Here is a 15,681-nt window from a genome sequence, read left to right as displayed (position 1 = left end):
ACCGCCCCAACACCCTTTGCCACCCACCCACCCGCGGCCTCCCCACCTTGTCGGGGTCCAGGGCGAAGTCCGCGTCCAGCAGGCCGCCGACGTCATCGGGCTCCCCGCCCTCGTACATCTTGTAGGTGGGGTTCCCGATCTCCACGTTCATGGCCCCGTTGGTCATCCGCTGGTGCTGGAAGCCCTTAGCCCTGGGGGCAGGCGGGGTGTCAGGGGGCCGGGATTCCGGGGGCCAAGGCGGGGCAGGGGAAGTAACGGCCAGGATTTTCCAGGCTCCTCGAAACTCACCCTCGCACTCGCCGCTTGTACCAGAACACGGCCCCGGCGCTCAGCAGCAGCAGCAGCAGCAGCAGCGGGGTCAGGATGGAGGCCATGTCTGCAGGGGAGGGCGAGGATGAGTCAGAGGGGAAGGGACAGGGGCCCCCGGCCCCTCGGCGGGTGCCCACGGCCCTGCCTGCCCAGCCTGCCACCTACGTCCAGGCTGCTGCTCGCCGACCGCCTGCTCCTCACACCGGGGTCCTGCCATGTGAGGGGGGCACCTGCGGGCAGAAGGGCCAGAGCTGAGCAGCAGGACCTGCACGGCCACGGCTGCCGGGGGTGGGGGGGCTGCAGGCCCCGGAGTCCTGCTTAGGGCAGGGGAGGGGAGGAAGGAGCGGGGCCTCGGTGAGGCTCAGCCCAACTCACTGGCACTCGGGCATCATTTTGCTGTTCATGGTGCAAGAGCCGCCGTTGCTGCAGTGGCCCACGCAGGTCAGGCAGCTGGGCGCCACCCGTCCGTCAGAGCAGCTGCGGGAAGGAGGGAGAGGCCGGGCTGGGGTCTGGGGTGCCCGGGGGCAGACCCGGGGTGCGGCAGGGCCGGCCGGGAGGCGGCCGCATGGGCGGGCCCACTCACTTGCAGGTGACGTCCCCGCTCTGCTTGTGGACCACGCAGGCGCCCTCGAGGCAGCGGTTGCACTTGTTCACCTCGCACCGCGGGCCCTCGAAGTAGGCGGTGCAGCGGCACTGGCGGGAGCCGTCCGCCGCCATCTGGCACGTGCCCAGGTTCTCGCAGTAGCCGGAGCACTGCCCTGTGGGGGTGGGAGAGCAGCCGCCTCGAGTCCCACCCCACGCAGGCCCCGGCGGGCGGCGGGGCAGCGGAGGGAACGCAGGCCCTCGGTGAGACCCCCACCGCCTCCTCCGGCAGCGGCTGCCCCGCGCGTCCTGATGGGACCCTGCCTTGGCCTGAGCGGCCCGCGGCCCAGGGGCTCACCGCCTCAGGGAAGGCGCCTCGGGGCCGCTCCGGCCCTCGGGCTTGGCGGAGCCGGGATGGCCGGGAGCGCCCCCGCGCAGGGACGCACACTCACGGTACTGGCAGCGGTCGCCCAGGAAGCCGGGGAGGCAGCGGCACTGGGGCTGGTTGCCCTGGTTGACGGTGCAGGTGCTGTTGTTGGCGCAGTAGCCCGCACACACCTGCTGCGTGCACTTGGGGCCGGTGAAGCCCGTGGGGCACCGGCACGTGGGCATGCCTGGGGGGAGAGGGCGCGTGAGGCTGCGGCCTCGGGACCCCGAGGAGAGGCGGGGGCGACGCGGGCGGGCAGGAGCGGGGGCGCGGGCGCAGGCTCGGGCCGGCCGAGGAGCGTACCGGAGGGCGAGGCGGCGCAGGTGCCCCCGTTGCGGCAGTGCTCCCAGCACTGGTCCTGCTCACACTTGTCGCCGGTGTAGCGCGGCTGGCAGCGGCACTTGGGCTGCCTCCGGGCGTTCAGGAAGCAGCTGCCCCCGTTGAAGCACTGCAGGTTACAGGTGCCGGGCCGGGGAGCTGCGGGGGGAGTGGCCGTTGGGGGCAGAGCCAGTCAAAGAGGGGAGTCAGGGGCCCCGTGGGAGAACCCGGGGGTGAGGGGAGCCTACCGTCTGGCGGGGGCGTCGGCGAGGGCACAGCCACGCAGGTGCCGTTGTCCAGGCGCTTCCCGTTGGGGCAGGTGCAGACGGGCCCGCTGGGGCTGAGCAGGCACAGCCACTCGCACTTCTTGCGGTCACAGGGGTTGGTCACTGCGGGGGGCGAGGGTGCGGGGAGGCTGAGCCCATGGACCGGCGCCCCGGGGCCGCCCCCGCCCCCGCCCGGCGCTCCCGCCGCACCCACCCTCGGGCTGCTTGTGCTGGTGGTACAGGACCACGTCGGAGGCGTGGCTCAGCCCTCCGGTCAGGTTGATCAAGGGACTGTGTCCAAACTTGTGGATCTTGAAGACACGGTTGTTGATGTAGGTGACGCCATAGATGTAGTCCTCGAAGACATCGATGCTGAAAGGGTGGCTCAGGCCTGGGAGGGAGGGGGGCTCAGAAGGGGCTCGGGTCCCAGCGGCACTGCCCAGGACAGCCGGCCTCTGGCCACAGGCACCTCAAATCAACACGCCCCAAAACAAACACCTCCCACCTGCTTCTGCTCTTGTGGTCACTACTGGCAAAAGGTCCTATCACCCCTAAACTTCTGGGGTCAGGATCGGTTTCTGCTCCCTCTCCCCACGTTTGCTGAGCTTCTACTCTGGCCCAGGTTGCCTCAGGCAGCCCCACCCTCGTTGGGAGAAGAAATGGACACATGGACCAGAGGGTCAGGGCGGCCTTCAGGCCTGCAGGCTGGTGCCACGGGAGTCCAGTGAGAGGCCTGAAAGGCACAGCAGGATTGTGGGGCGCGCGATGGAGGAAGGATGGCAGGGGCTGGTAGGGCCCGAGATGAGAGGGGAGAACGAAGGCCTGAGGTCAGGCCTGGCCAAGGCGGCTGCTGGACACTGACCTCGTTTGCCATCAGCAGCCACGATGGGGTCTGTGCCGTTGAGCCGGATGCTGCCGATGACCGAGAGCTTGGCGTCTGCCCAGTACAGCCGCTCGTTGTGATAGTCCACGGCCAGGCCTGGGGCGGCGGAGAGCTGCGTGAGAGCAGAACTGCCTCCGTGCCCAGGACAGCCCCGTCTCATGGCATCTCTTCTGGGGGCACCTTCATACGGGTCCAGTGCTCCCCTCTAGCTCTTGGGACTCAGGTAGCCCCTCCCACCCCCTGACCTGTGGGCCACTGGATGTTGTCCTGCACCAGCGTCTCCCGCAGGGTCCCGTCCATCGCCGCTGTTTCAATCTTGGGGTGGTTCCCCCAGTCCGACCAGTACATGGTGCTGGGAGGGAGAAGCAGTGAGTGTGGCTGGGTGCGAGGCTGCATGAGGAGCCGAATGAGGTGGGCCGCCGGGCTCCTACTGGGCATAGGGGCTGCTGGGCGTTGGGAGGTGGGTCTGCTGCCTCCTCTAGACAGCCAGCGGGTCAGCTCCTGGCCTGGCTAAGGATCTTTTACTCAAGCTGCCATGTGCTGACGACAGCATGCAGTGGGCAGAGCCGCCCCAGGTGCAGAAAAGCCCAGAATTTGGCTGACGGCTCCCCCTGAGGAGGCCGACTGGGGCTCTCGTCCACGGTGGCACTGGGGCAGGTGGGATGGAGGTGCCTGGGAGGCGTGGGGGACTAAGGAGCACCCGACTCGCCTGGTGTGGAGATGCTGGCCCTGCCCCCACCCCAGCCCGGAGGCGGCCGGACCCCTGCGCACCCCCTCAGCGGGTCCACCACAATGGCGTGGGGCTCGTCGATCATGCCGGAGATGAGCGTCTTGCGGTTCTCGCCTTTCATCTGTGCCACCTCGATCACATCTCGGCCCGAGTCAGTCCAGTACACGTTCCCGGCCACCCAGTCGATGGCGATGCCCCTTGGCATCTTGAGCCCTGAGATCTGCATGGGGGGTTGTGGTTTCAGGGGCTTCCACCTTTCGTCTTCCTGCCTATCACCCTTGCCCCAGCCTGCCCCCGTGAAACGTTCCTGGCTGAGAGCCAGGCCTCTGGCTTTGGAGACTACGGACACTCATCTCAAGGCCACGAGCAGAGAGGTCACTTTCGGCTGGACTGGATGGCGTTACCTGCTCTTCAGAGGGTCTACTCGGGGCCCGAATAGGCCAGACGAGCTGGCTAAGACTGACCCGGGTTGGCGGCGCTGCTGGGCACGGGGCGTGGCCCTGGCGCTGAGGCCAGGCTGCCCGCTGTGGCTGCGCCTTGGCTGCGGTGCGGCAGAGCCAACCACTGGGCTTGCTCCTGCTCCGCTTACCTGTCGTCCACACTCACTGTGTCATGCTCGCTGTCCCCCCACCAGCTCGCTCTCTGCCCCCTCCACTGTCCCTGCCAAGCTCCTCAGAGTCGTCCCACACCCCACGCCAGTGCAGACCTGCCCAGGGCAGGTGCTCACGTTAAGGTGGGTGACGCCCCGGTCAATCTGCCGCCGGTGGCGATTGGAGGTGGTGGGAGGGGCGGCAGGTGGCAGGCTGCGGTAGGAGATGGTGCCCGTGTGCCAGTTGGTCCAGTAGACGCGGCCAGCCTTGACGTGGACGTCCATGGCGTCGATGCGGACACTCTCGTCGCCCTGGAAGGCCTGCTCGTAGGCCGAGTGGGGGTGGCTGGGGAACAGGCTGCGGATCTCGTTGTCGTCGGCGATGTACAGGACCTGATACTCTGAGCCTGCAGGGGCGACAGGCCAGACACGGCTGAGGGTCAAGAGCCAGGCCCGTGTCGGGAGGGGCGTCTGGGTGCACCCGCCTCGCTCATGCTGACGTGTCTTCTTTCCCGCCCACCACATGGTCCCGTCAAAAGCCGCTGCTCGTCCCGGTCTGGCGGGGCTCCAGGGCACCGGCCAGAGGGCTGGGACGTCCTCCCTCCCTCCCCGAGCTGACCTGTGTATCCCAAAGCCGTCCTGCCTCTGCGGCCCCAGGGACCTTGGCCCGCTCATGACCCCTGGCTGGGATCGCCACGTTCTGTGCCGCACCGTTGGCTCTGTGTGCGCGTGGGTACGGGCACAAGTGGGCGCCAGTGTGCAACGGGAATGGGTTGCATATGGGTGTGCGCACATGTGTGCACACGGGTGTGCGGGGCGTCTGTACAAAGCACACGGGGAAGTAGAACTTACATGTTCTCACCGAAAAAAAAAAAAAACAAGTAAGGGACGTGATGGATGTGCTAATTAGCTGGAGGGGGGCCTCTCACAAGGTGTGTAGATATCAAATCGTCACCTTGTACACATTAAATATAACAGCTTTATCAATTATGCCTCACAGAGCCGAGAAAAAAGTGCGACAGGAATACGCAGGTGGGCACACGTGAGCATGTGAGTGGGGCGCTGTGGGCCTGGCGCCGCCTCCTGGGGGTGGGGGTGAGCGGCACAGAGCGGGGCCCTGACCCCAGACTCCCGTATCCCCACAGCTGCCAGCCTTGCGCTCAGGGGGCTGCGCCTGTGGGTCTGGGGCTCTGCGCTGGGCAAGCGTGTGGGAGGAAGAGACCCACTCCGGCGCCCCACTGCCTGTCCTGGGGTGGGAGCCCCTGCCCCCCGCGGCCCCTACCCTCAGCCTTGCAGGTGTTGTGGGTCTTCATGAAGTTGCGCGCGCAGCTGCAGAGGTGGCCGCCCTTGGTGTTGTTGCAGAGCTGCGAGCAGGTGCCGAAGCGCAGGCACTCGTTGATGTCTGGGGGTGACAGGGGCGGTCACGGGTGTCCTGCGACTGGGAGTGCCCCCACCCCCGGCCGTGCCCGCCTACCCTGGCACCCCGGCTGGCCGGGCACGGTGTGGAAGCCGGTGCGGCAGGCGCAGTAGGCAGCCTTCTCGGTGCGCACGCAGCGGGCCTCATCCCCACAGAGGCTGGCGTTGGTGGCGCAGCTGGTCAGCTTGGGATCTGCGGGGGACAGAGAACGGACCCTCGTCCCGGAGCCACCCGGCCGGGCGCCCTGCCCACCCGCCACAGCCGTGGCTCTCACCGATGCTGCAGCCCTCCTCATCCGAGCCGTCCCCGCAGTCGTCGAACATGTTGCAGCGTAGCGAGGACGACAGGCAGCGCTGGTTGCGGCACAGAAACTCCTTCTTGTCTTTGCAGTGGGTCGGCTGGGCCGTGGGGGGCTCTGGGGGCGCCAGGGGTATCAGGTCCCGGGCGCTCGCCACGCTGGCCTCTCCTCCCCCCGGGGCCCCCGCCCGCTCAGTCGCCGTCACAGGGCCCGAGGTGCAGGGACCCTGGTTAAGCAGCGAGTCCCGGCCTCCAGGTCGAGACTCCAGACGTCCGGGCCTCTGCGGCCTCTCCCAGCGGCTCCCTCTCCCGAGGACGGCCCCGGACTCCCAGCAACGGGTCCTCCTCTTCCCAGGGGACTCCACCCCCGAGACACAGCTCCCAGCACCCCTCGTGGGGCCCCCGGGCCCGCCCCTGCTCACCGCAGTCCTCCTCGTCGGTGCCGTCCCCACAGTGGTCCGTGCCGTCGCACTGGCGCCCGACCCACAAGCACACGCGGTCGTTCTTGCAGCGGAAGGGCCGGTTGGGCGGGCAGATGAACCGGGCTGCAGGCGCGGCGGGGGAGAGCTGGAATCAGGCTCGGCGGGGGGGGGCCTGTGGGCGTGTGAGAGCCCCCCCTGCGCCCTGCGGTCTGGCCCTGCCCCGGCCTCGGCCCTGCCCGCCCTGCCCGCCCTGCCCCGGCCTGGCCCCTGCCCGCCCTGCCCCGGCCTCGCCCCTGCCCGCCCTGCCCGCCCTGCCCCTGCCCGCCCTGCCCTGCCCACCCTGCCCGCCCTGCCCCGGCCTCGCCCCTGCCCGCCCTGCCCGCCCTGCCCCTGCCCGCCCTGCCCGCCCTGCCCCGGCCTCGCCCCTGCCCACCCTGCCCCTGCCCGCCCTGCCCGCCCTGCCCCTGCCCGCCCTGCCCGCCCTGCCCCGGCCTCGCCCCTGCCCGCCCTGCCCGCCCTGCCCCTGCCCGCCCTGCCCGCCCTGGCCCCTGCCCACCCTGCCCCTGCCCGCCCTGCCCGCCCTGCCCCGGCCTCGCCCCTGCCCGCCCTGCCCGCCCTGCCCCTGCCCGCCCTGCCCCGGCCTGGCCCCTGCCCGCCCTGCCCCGGCCTCGCCCCTGCCCGCCCTGCCCGCCCTGCCCGCCCTGCCCCTGCCCGCCCTGCCCCGGCCTCGCCCCTGCTCGCCCTGCCCGCCCTGCCCCTGCCCGCCCTGCCCCGGCCTGGCCCCTGCCCGCCCTGCCCCGGCCTCGCCCCTGCCCGCCCTGCCCCAGCCTGGCCTCTGCCCGCCCTGCCCCTGCCCGCCCTGCCCCGGCCTGGCCCCTGCCCGCCCTGCCCGCCCTGCCCCTGCCCCTGCCCGCCCTGCCCCTGCCCTCCCGGCCCCGGCCCTCACCGCACTCCTCGGGGTTCTCGTCCGAGTTGTCGCCGCAGTCGTCCTCGCCGTCGCACTTCCAGGCCAGCGGCTTGCACAGCGTGTTGTTGCACTGGAACTCGTCCAGCGGGCAGGTTCGCACTGGACCCCGGGGAGCAGAGGATGACACCTGAGCCCTGAGCCCTCCCTCCGCAGGGACCGGGGAGGGGGCCTCGGTCCCCGGGGAGCGCGCGTGGCCCAGCAGCCGGCTTCCGAGTCTCCCGGTTCCCCACCGGCCTGGCGGCGGGGGCGGAGCAGCCCCTCTGGTACTTAGAGGGGAGGCCTTTCGGGGAAGCGTGTCCAGAGGGCTCCGAGGGTTGGGGGGGCACTGGCGGGCCGTCAGGAGACCCAGATTTTAGTGCCACTGGGGCAGAGCCCGGACGCCTGCCCTCCCCACCAGGGCCTCTGCCCAAAGGCCCACCCTTCCCTCTTCCAGCTTCAAGCTGCTCCCTCAGGGCACTGAGCAGGCGGGTCCACCTCGTGGCCTAGCCCCCCGCCCCGGTGTCTGCGGGAGTGCGGCCCACCGGCCCCCCAACTGAGCGCTGCCGGGGGCCCGCAGAGGCCGGGCGGGCTGGGGCTCACCGCCGGTGCCACAGGCCTCCTCGTCGCTGCCGTCCATGCAGTCGGCGTCCGCGTCGCAGCGCCAGCGCAGCGGGATGCAGTGGCCGCTCTTGCACTGGAACTGGTCCATGTCGCAGCGGGGGGTGCAGTCTTTCTGTGGGCACAGGCGCAGCGTCCTGGTCAGATGTGGGCACCCCGGCAGCCCCGCGCCGGCTCTCCCTTGGCCACCCCCGCCTCCGGTGCCCCTGCCCACCTCGTCTGAGCCATCCGCACAGTCGTGGTCCCCATCGCACTTCCAGCGCCCGGCGATGCAGCGGCCGTTGGCGCAGGAGAACTCGCTCTCGGAGCAGGGCCGGGGGGCTGGGGTGACGGGGAGAGACAGGCCCCAGGGAGGTGGGCATGGGGATCCAGTCCTGGGGGCGTCTCCAGCCCCGGGCTATTGCCCACCCCGTGTCCCTAAAGGCCACGGTCGACCGGCGCGAGCGCCCAGATGGTCGGCCAGCGCCGGGCCAACCCGTGGCTGTCCCTGTGGGGCAGCTGCGCGCAGAGGGTGCTCACACCTACCCGCCGGGGCAAATACACGAGAGCCACGGGTCCCGGGCCCTGCCCTCGGGACAGGCTGAGTGTGGGGGGTGGGGAGGACGAGACCACCAGGACAAGCACCGGGGTTAGGGAGCGGCCGGTGGGGGCGAGGGGCTGAGGCACAGCACGGGGGCGGACGGGCGCTGGGCAGAGGCAGGGTGTGGCGGGAGCAGGGGCACATCAGAGACACCTACCTCTGCAGCCCCGGGAGGACAGTGTGAAAATGGAGAGAAACATGAGATGAGGTGAAATGGCACAAACTCAGTACACGACATGGAGGGGTGAGGCGGGAGGGGCTCCTGGCCCAGCCTGGGGGCGGCCGCCTGCCCCGGTGCAGCTGTGCGGTGAGGGTGGGCGCCGAGGAGGGCGGTGCGGGGGCTGGGGGCCCTCGGGGCGGGGGGGGACATACTGCAGCTCTCCTCGTCCGAGTTGTCCCCGCAGTCGTTGTCGTAGTCGCACTGCCAGCGGCCGGGCACGCAGCGGTTGTTCTTGCAGCGGAACTGGTAGGGCTCACAGGTGCGCTCGTCTGGGGAGGCAGGTTGGGGGGCAGACGTTGGGGCGGGGGGGCAGAGGCCAGGTCTTCGGACACTGTCACGGCGGCTGGGGTAGGGGAGCAGGTGAGGAGCCCAGCGGGGCGCGGGGAGCCGGGGCCTGGGCCGTGGCGACCGCTCTGGGGGTCACGGAGCCCGCGGGGCGGGCAGCAGAGGCCGCACAGGTGCGTGCTGGCGAGGGAGGGGGCGGCGGGCACAGGCCGGGGGAGGAGGCGGAGGGGGCGCCGGCCCCCAGGCAGCCCTTGGCCAGCGGCGGGGCCCCCTCCCCGGGAGCGGGGTGTCCCTGGGCGGGGGCTCCGGGCCGGGGCTCGGGCAGCTCACCACACTCCTCCTTGGGCTCGTCAGAGCCGTCCCCGCAGTCGTCCTCGCCGTCGCACTTCCAGCGCGCGGGGATGCAGCGCCCGGAGTCCTTGCAGCGGAACTCGTCCACGCCGCAGGTCATCTGGGCTGCGGGGGCGGGCGGGGAAGGGGAGGCGCCTTTCAGGACAGCGCTGCGGGGTGGGAGGGGGTGGGAGCGGCACCGCGGGGGTCCTGGGGGTGTCACCCCGAGGGACGCCTGGGGGACAGCAGGCTGCCGGGCGGGCGGGGGCTCTGGCCGGGGCCACGGGCCACTCACTGCAGTTGGCCGGCTCGTCGCTGCCGTCCACGCAGTCGTTGTCGCGGTCGCAGACCCAGACGCGGGGGATGCAGCGCTTGGTGATGGAGCACTGGAACTGGTTGGGGGCGCAGGTCACCTCGGCTGCGGGGCGGGGAAGAGAAGAGGCGCCTGTGCCACGGCCACGGCCACGCAGGCCCCGGGCCCTTCCTCCCCCGAGTCCGCCGGTCAGTGGCAAGGGCCTGTGGGGCGGGCGGCGCCTCTCCAGGGCCCGCGCTGTCTGTTCTCTCGCCGCCCTTCTCTGTCCCGGGCAATGATTTCACGCGCGAACCAAGCCCCCGCCCCGTGACTCGTGTCCCCGCCCAGCCCCCGCCTGGGGGGCCCCCGCCCCACGGGCGCTCACGACAGTCTCTCTCGTCCTCGCCGTCCCCGCAGTTGTCCTGCCCGTTGCAGCGGAAGATGCCGGGGATGCAGCGGTTGGTGTTGGTGCACTTGAACTGGCTGGGCAGGCACACGTGGATGTCTGGGGGCGGGGAGGGGGGTGAGCCCTGGCGGCTGGAGCACTCGGGGCACCCCACGCCCTGGGGGAGCAGGAGCAGGCTCAGGGCCGGGAGCAGCAGGAGCCCAGGCCGGGCGGAGGCTGCTGTGGCTGCGCCTCCTCATCTTGGGGCTCAGCACCAAAGGTCCACGTCCCCGGGGGGCCGCGGGGGGCCCTTTACCGCAGTTGGCTTCGTCGCTGTTGTCCTGGCAGTCGTTGTCGCCGTCGCAGATGAAGGCGGGGTTGGTGCAGATGCCCGTGGAGCACTGGAACTGGCCGGGGCGGCACTTGAACTCGGCTGCGGGCGGGGGCTCCGCGTCAGAGGGCTGGGGCTGCCCGGAGCCGGCCCGTCCCCGCCCGCCTGCCCGCAGGGCACCTCCCCGCGCCCTGGGCACTCACGACAGTCGGGGGGCTCGTCCGAGTGGTCGCCGCAGTCGTCCTCCGTGTCGCACTTCCACCAGAAGGGGATGCACTTGTCGTTCTTGCACACGAACTGGAGGGCAGGTGGGGCGAGAGGGGTTGGCGGGGGTCTGGGGAACTCAGGAGGTTTTCTTTTCAGGGGCTGGGATGTTTCCAAGCAGCAGTGGGGTCAGGGTGTTTTGGGGGGAGGGTGAGCTGGAGGGGGGCCAGGGTGAGCGCAGGAAGGCCAGGCGGGATCTGTGTTAGGGGAGTGTCGAGGGGGTATTGGGGAGGGAGGGGCAGGGTGAGGCTGTCGGGGGGAGGGTTTGTGTGAGGTGACAGGTGTAAAGGTATTGCTGTGGGGAGACAAGAGGTAGGCAAGAAATGTGGGGGTGTTAGCGTGGAAAACCAGATGCGTGAGGACATTAGAGCCGGTGTGGGGGTCCGGGGAGTGCAGCATCAGTGCCCGGGGTGGGGGGGAGTCTCACCTGACTTGCTGTGCAGTTGGACACACAGGTGCGCCCGTCACCGCCCAGGTAGAAGTTGGTGGGGCAGGCACACCTGTGGCCGCCCCCAGGGGACAGCAGGCACAGGTTGCTGCAGCCGCCATTGTTGACCTTGCAGGGGTGGTTGGGCACTGCCCGAGAAAAAGAAATGAAATTGGAATCCTACCCAATTTATGGGCCAGCGCTCCCGAGCCGCGGCCTCTGGCAGAGGGCAGGCGGCACCCACGGGACACATGTCTGGTCTAGAGAGGCGGCCCAGCGGCTCTGCCCTGGCTGAGTTGGGACGTTCCAAATCCTGCTCTTTCAGGAGGGAGCTGACACCAGAGGCTGGAGAGGATCCTCCCGCGGCCCGGGACTGGGCCAGGCCTGACCCCCACACTCCCTCACCTGTGCCCTCCCTGCCTTCTGGGTCCCGGCTCTGGGGTCAGCACCAAGCCCTGCCCTGCTGACCAGGTGCCCGGCCTGTACTGAGGCTGGGGTGCAGCTCCCCAGGGCCAGACCTGCTGAGGGCACCACGTCTCTGCTGGGGCCTGCGCCCCCACCTCTCTGCCCAGCTCGCCCCGTCACCTGGCCCCTCCGGGCCCTCACCGTCAGGCTGGCGCAGGGCATGGAAGACGTGCAGGTCCATGGGCCGGTGCAGGGTGCTGATGAGCAGCGTCTTGTTGGCGCCTGTGGTCTTGTGGGCCCGGTTGATGGACTTCGTCTCCCAGTCGGTCCAGTACACGTAGTCCTCAAACAGGGTCAGCGCAAAGATGTGTGGGATGTCCTGGCTCAGCACTGTGGGCAGGGCAGACCCAGCAGCCGTTCAAGGCCAAGCACTGCCGGGTCTGTCCTGCTGGACCACCACAGCCCCGAGCAGCCCTGGGAGGCGGCATCGTGCCAGCTCCGGCGGTGAAGTGGCTTCCCTGGGCACAGCCAGCCAGTGGCAGCCGCGGGACTCAGGCCTGTGTGAGCGTGGCTTCCTGCCCCACAAGCTAAGCTTTCCGATCAGAAAAGGGGGGAGGGCTGAGGTCCCCAGCCCCGGGCCTCCCACACCGCTGTTCTGGGCTCCTGTCACCCAGAACTTGTACATAGGACCCGGCTTTCTTTCTCTTTCCCAAGAGCTGGCGGTGGCCCACAGGGTACTCCTAGCACAGACTCTTGCCCGAGGCCTGATGCCAGCGGCTTCGGACCCCTCCCTCCAGGTGGGCTGCGCTGGGCAGCCTCATGGGGACTGACCGACGTGGCGGTTGGAGCCATCCAGGCTGGCAAACTCAATGTAGTCCTCGCGGGCGTCGGCCCAGTAGATGCGCTCGGTGACATAGTCCAGAGTCAGCCCGTTGGGCCACGTGATCTTGGTGTCCACGATGACGCTGCGCCCGGACCCGTCCATGCCGATCCGGCCGATTAGAGAGTGGTCACCCCAGTCTGTCCAGTACAGGTACCTGGCGGGGGGGTGAGCGGTGGGTCGTGAGGAATCAGCAACGGGTCCTCCTAGGAGCCTGCAGGGTGGCTGGGCCTGGATGCCCGAGTGTACCCCGCTTCCAGCCCCCCAGTCCCGTCTTCATACCCGTTCTGCACATCCACCACCAGCGCTCTGGGCTCACGGAGGCCAGAGCTGACCAGCACCGTCCGGTAGGCCCCGTTGAGCTTGGACACTTCGATGGTGTCACGGCCCTTGTCGCACCAGTACAGGTTGCCGCCCACCCAGTCCACGGCGAGGCCATCGGGGTTGCTGAGGCCTGTGCGGTGCAGCACCTGCGGGCGGGGGACGGCCCGTGACTGGGGCAGCCCCTGAGCCCCGCTGAGGCTCGGAGTCCCCGTGTGTCAGGCGGGGAGCTCAGCACCAGCCCTGTCAGCGACACTCCAGCAGGGTCACACGGTGACGCGGGGGCCAGGGAGACAGAAGTCTCATTTTGATGGGTGTGGGGAGAAGGGGAGACGGCCTGGAGCCGGAGCGAGCCCTCTGGGAGGGGGTGCTGGGGCCGGATCTCTGGGCCCCCGGGTCGCGGCTGGGGAGCGGCGCTCCGGCCTCACCTGCACGTTGCTGCCGTTGAGGTGCATCCTCCGGATCATGCTGCCCTGCGTCGTCACGTCCGTCCAGTAAATCATCTGCTCCCGGTAGTCGAAGTCCAAGGCGACGGCGTTGTTCAGGCCCTGGACGTGGGTTCGGGGGGGGCGACTGTAGGATCAGGACGTGATGGCGGGGCATGGGGGTGGGGTGAGGGCTGGCGGCCCTGGCGGAGGGTGCGGGGCGTTCTGGGCGGGGAGAGCCCTGGGTCTGTGGGCGCGGGGGGTGAGGGCTGGCCGGCACCTGCTTCAGCAGGGTGTAGTTGGAGCCGTCCAGGTTGAGCTTGCGCAGGTAGTACCGGTTGGCAAAGATCAAAAATGGCTCCTCATCTGGAGACAGAGGACCCTGCTTAGCTCCCAGCTCTGCTGCCCCAGCCCTCCTGCCCAGCCCCTCTGCCTGCCCCTCTTGCGCCACCCCAGGGCCGTCTCACCAGTCACGGCTTTGCAGCTGTGGGGGTCCCCGCCACGGGGGGCGTAGCCCTCCACGCACAGGCACTTGTAGCTGCCGTGGGTGTTGATGCAGCGCTGGCTGCAGGGGAAGGTGGTGCTGCACTCGTCCACGTCGGCACACGTCCGGCCGTCGTCCTTCAGCCGGAAGCCGGGGCGGCAGCGGCACTGCGGGCACAGGGAGCCTTGAGCTGGGGCGGGGCGGCGCAGGGGCTGGGCCTGCAGGCGCGGGGCCTCCCCCGAGGGGGACCCCTGGCTCCCTCCACCTTGGAGGGCTGGCTCTGAGGGGAGGCAGGTGGCGAGGGGGTGCAGCCGGCCGGCCAGCAGCGGGCTCTCACCCCACTGGAGCCGCTCGAGTCTCGGCCTGGGGCTGAGCTCAGGCCTCCACGGCCGTGAGCACCGCCTGGCAGCTGCCCACAGGCCTCCTCGGGCAAAGCGCCTTCTTCATGTGGCTGCTCCACCCTGGCGGCTGCCCTGTCTCAGGCTCCTCTGCCTGTCACTGAGCCCCGGGCCTCCCTCTCTCCCTCCATGTTGCCCTGGGGACCGGAGCCACCCTCGAGGACGTAAATGCCACCTCTGAGGCCATCGCCCTGGGACTCCGCTCTCCCGCCTGGCCTCTCCCGGGGCCTGTGTGCCTGGTGCCGACGGACGTCCGCCGCCCTTCCTCGCACACCCTTGTCTTCTCTGAGCAGAGCCTGCTGGCTCTTCCCTCACGCACGCGCAGGGCCCGAGGGCGAGACCCCTGTTTCCTTCACTGCTGCGCCCCAGAGCCCAGAGCTCCGCCTGGCCAGGCTCTGTGGGGCGGCGAGACGCCTCCTGGGGCGGGTGAGGAGGCTGGGCCGGGGCAGGGCACACCTTGAAGCCGATCTTGAGGTCCTCGCAGTCCTGGCTGCAGCCGCTGAGCTTGTGGCTGAGACACTCGTTGACGTGGCAGCCTCGCTCGTCGGAGCCGTCGCCGCAGTCGTCGCGGCCGTTGCAGAGCAGGGCCTCGGCCACGCAGCGCCCGCCGCCGCACAGGAACTGCGAGGAGGCGTTGCACTTGTGCTCTGGGGGGCAGAGTGCGGGTCAGCGGGGTGGAGGTGGGGGGGGTGGCGGGACACGGCCGAGGGCGGGGCGGCACCTGGGCTGGTGCAGTGCGGGTTCTTGGGGGCCTCGTCGCTCTGGTCGTGACAGTCGTTCTCGCCGTCGCACTCCCACTGGCGGGAGCTCAGGCAGCGGCCGTTGGCGCAGCGGAACTCGCTGGGGCCGCAGGTCGGGTACTCTGGGGGAGGAGGGCGGTGAGGCGGGCGCCCGCGCAGCCGGCGGAGGGGCAGGCCGGCCCCCGGGCGCTGGGCTCACCACACTCGGGGGACTCGTCGGAGCCGTCGGCGCAGTCGCGGTCGTGGTCGCACACGAAGTGCTTGGGGATGCACTGGCGGTTCTGGCACGTGAACTCGCGGTCGTCACAGGTGCTGTTGTACACTGGACACGGCGGGCACGGCCCCTCAGCCCCCGCCCACCCGCCGGCCGGCTCGGGCCGGAACGGGCGTCCAGACTCCCGGGCTCTGCCCTGACCCTGCGGTGACCCCCGCTGCCCCCTCTGTCCCCTGGACCTCCATTTCCCCCTCTGCAAAGCGGGACGTCGCCCCTCATGTCCGCCCCAGCCCCCGCCACTCACGGCAGCCGGCCGAGACGCTCTCGTCCGCGCCGTCCGCGCAGTCCTTGTCGCCGTCACAGAGCCAGCGCTCGGGGACGCACACGTGGGTGCCCGGGCAGGAGAAGGAGGAGGGGCCGCAGGTTTTGCCTTCTGTGGGGACAGGGAGCCGCTGAGAGACCTGCGAGGCGGCTGGGCTGGGCAGAGGGGGACGCCCCACGCCGAGCTGTCCCCTGGGGGCACCGCTGGGCCGACCCCGCCCTCACCACAGTGCGCGGCCTCGTCCGAGCCGTCGCCGCAGTCGTCGCTGCCGTCACACAGCCACTGCTTGGAGATGCAGCGGTGGTTCTGGCACTCGAACTGGGCCTCTGAGCAGAACTTGTCTGGGGCAGTCGGAAGCCATAGTTAGGAGGGGGAGGGGGCGGCAGGCCGCTCAGCGGGGGCAGAGGGGACCCCCAGCAGCCCCTGCCCCTGGGTCTATCTGGGTGAGGGGCTGGGGGTGCGGCCTGGGTGCTCTCCTCCCAGGGGGGCATTTCCTGGAAGGCAACCAAGAGGCGGGACCCGGACGGGGTCTCAGCGGCTGCGGTGCAGCCCCCGGCCTGCCCCGCTGGCCCTC

General features: G+C 70.3%; 1 protein-coding gene across 2 annotated transcripts in view; it reads right to left on the bottom strand.

Moving 5' to 3' along the window:
- LRP1 (LDL receptor related protein 1) overlaps positions 1 to 15,681 on the bottom strand; it is a 72,953-nt gene that overhangs the window by 950 nt on the left and 56,322 nt on the right. The window contains exons 51-88 of one of the 2 annotated variants that reach the window (XM_037515041.2): positions 15,332 to 15,448; positions 15,090 to 15,218; positions 14,771 to 14,893; positions 14,553 to 14,693; positions 14,288 to 14,478; positions 13,417 to 13,600; positions 13,230 to 13,315; positions 12,953 to 13,072; positions 12,486 to 12,673; positions 12,155 to 12,360; positions 11,525 to 11,713; positions 10,919 to 11,067; positions 10,431 to 10,524; positions 10,213 to 10,329; positions 9,897 to 10,016; positions 9,515 to 9,637; positions 9,220 to 9,345; positions 8,757 to 8,873; positions 8,019 to 8,125; positions 7,787 to 7,919; positions 7,187 to 7,306; positions 6,241 to 6,363; positions 5,796 to 5,936; positions 5,579 to 5,713; positions 5,387 to 5,506; positions 4,243 to 4,511; positions 3,557 to 3,735; positions 3,031 to 3,137; positions 2,765 to 2,881; positions 2,117 to 2,293; positions 1,885 to 2,025; positions 1,622 to 1,795; positions 1,344 to 1,505; positions 893 to 1,067; positions 685 to 786; positions 475 to 539; positions 289 to 376; positions 47 to 191 (exon numbers count right to left, since the gene is read on the bottom strand). In XM_037515041.2, the coding sequence (XP_037370938.1) occupies positions 47 to 191; positions 289 to 376; positions 475 to 539; positions 685 to 786; positions 893 to 1,067; positions 1,344 to 1,505; positions 1,622 to 1,795; positions 1,885 to 2,025; positions 2,117 to 2,293; positions 2,765 to 2,881; positions 3,031 to 3,137; positions 3,557 to 3,735; positions 4,243 to 4,511; positions 5,387 to 5,506; positions 5,579 to 5,713; positions 5,796 to 5,936; positions 6,241 to 6,363; positions 7,187 to 7,306; positions 7,787 to 7,919; positions 8,019 to 8,125; positions 8,757 to 8,873; positions 9,220 to 9,345; positions 9,515 to 9,637; positions 9,897 to 10,016; positions 10,213 to 10,329; positions 10,431 to 10,524; positions 10,919 to 11,067; positions 11,525 to 11,713; positions 12,155 to 12,360; positions 12,486 to 12,673; positions 12,953 to 13,072; positions 13,230 to 13,315; positions 13,417 to 13,600; positions 14,288 to 14,478; positions 14,553 to 14,693; positions 14,771 to 14,893; positions 15,090 to 15,218; positions 15,332 to 15,448 (5,300 nt within the window). Of the gene's footprint in view, positions 1 to 46; positions 192 to 288; positions 377 to 474; positions 540 to 684; positions 787 to 892; positions 1,068 to 1,337; positions 1,506 to 1,621; positions 1,796 to 1,884; positions 2,026 to 2,116; positions 2,294 to 2,764; positions 2,882 to 3,030; positions 3,138 to 3,556; positions 3,736 to 4,242; positions 4,512 to 5,386; positions 5,507 to 5,578; positions 5,714 to 5,795; positions 5,937 to 6,240; positions 6,364 to 7,186; positions 7,307 to 7,786; positions 7,920 to 8,018; positions 8,126 to 8,756; positions 8,874 to 9,219; positions 9,346 to 9,514; positions 9,638 to 9,896; positions 10,017 to 10,212; positions 10,330 to 10,430; positions 10,525 to 10,918; positions 11,068 to 11,524; positions 11,714 to 12,154; positions 12,361 to 12,485; positions 12,674 to 12,952; positions 13,073 to 13,229; positions 13,316 to 13,416; positions 13,601 to 14,287; positions 14,479 to 14,552; positions 14,694 to 14,770; positions 14,894 to 15,089; positions 15,219 to 15,331; positions 15,449 to 15,681 lie in introns of both variants that reach the window. The other variant, XM_037515040.2, reaches the window with a different exon arrangement.

This window comes from Talpa occidentalis, unplaced genomic scaffold (genome assembly GCF_014898055.3).
Source record: "Talpa occidentalis isolate TD23 unplaced genomic scaffold, MPIMG_talOcc4v2.1 talOcc4.16, whole genome shotgun sequence".
NCBI lineage: Eukaryota > Metazoa > Chordata > Mammalia > Eulipotyphla > Talpidae > Talpa > Talpa occidentalis.
This window is presented reverse-complemented; position numbering and strand designations above follow the sequence as displayed.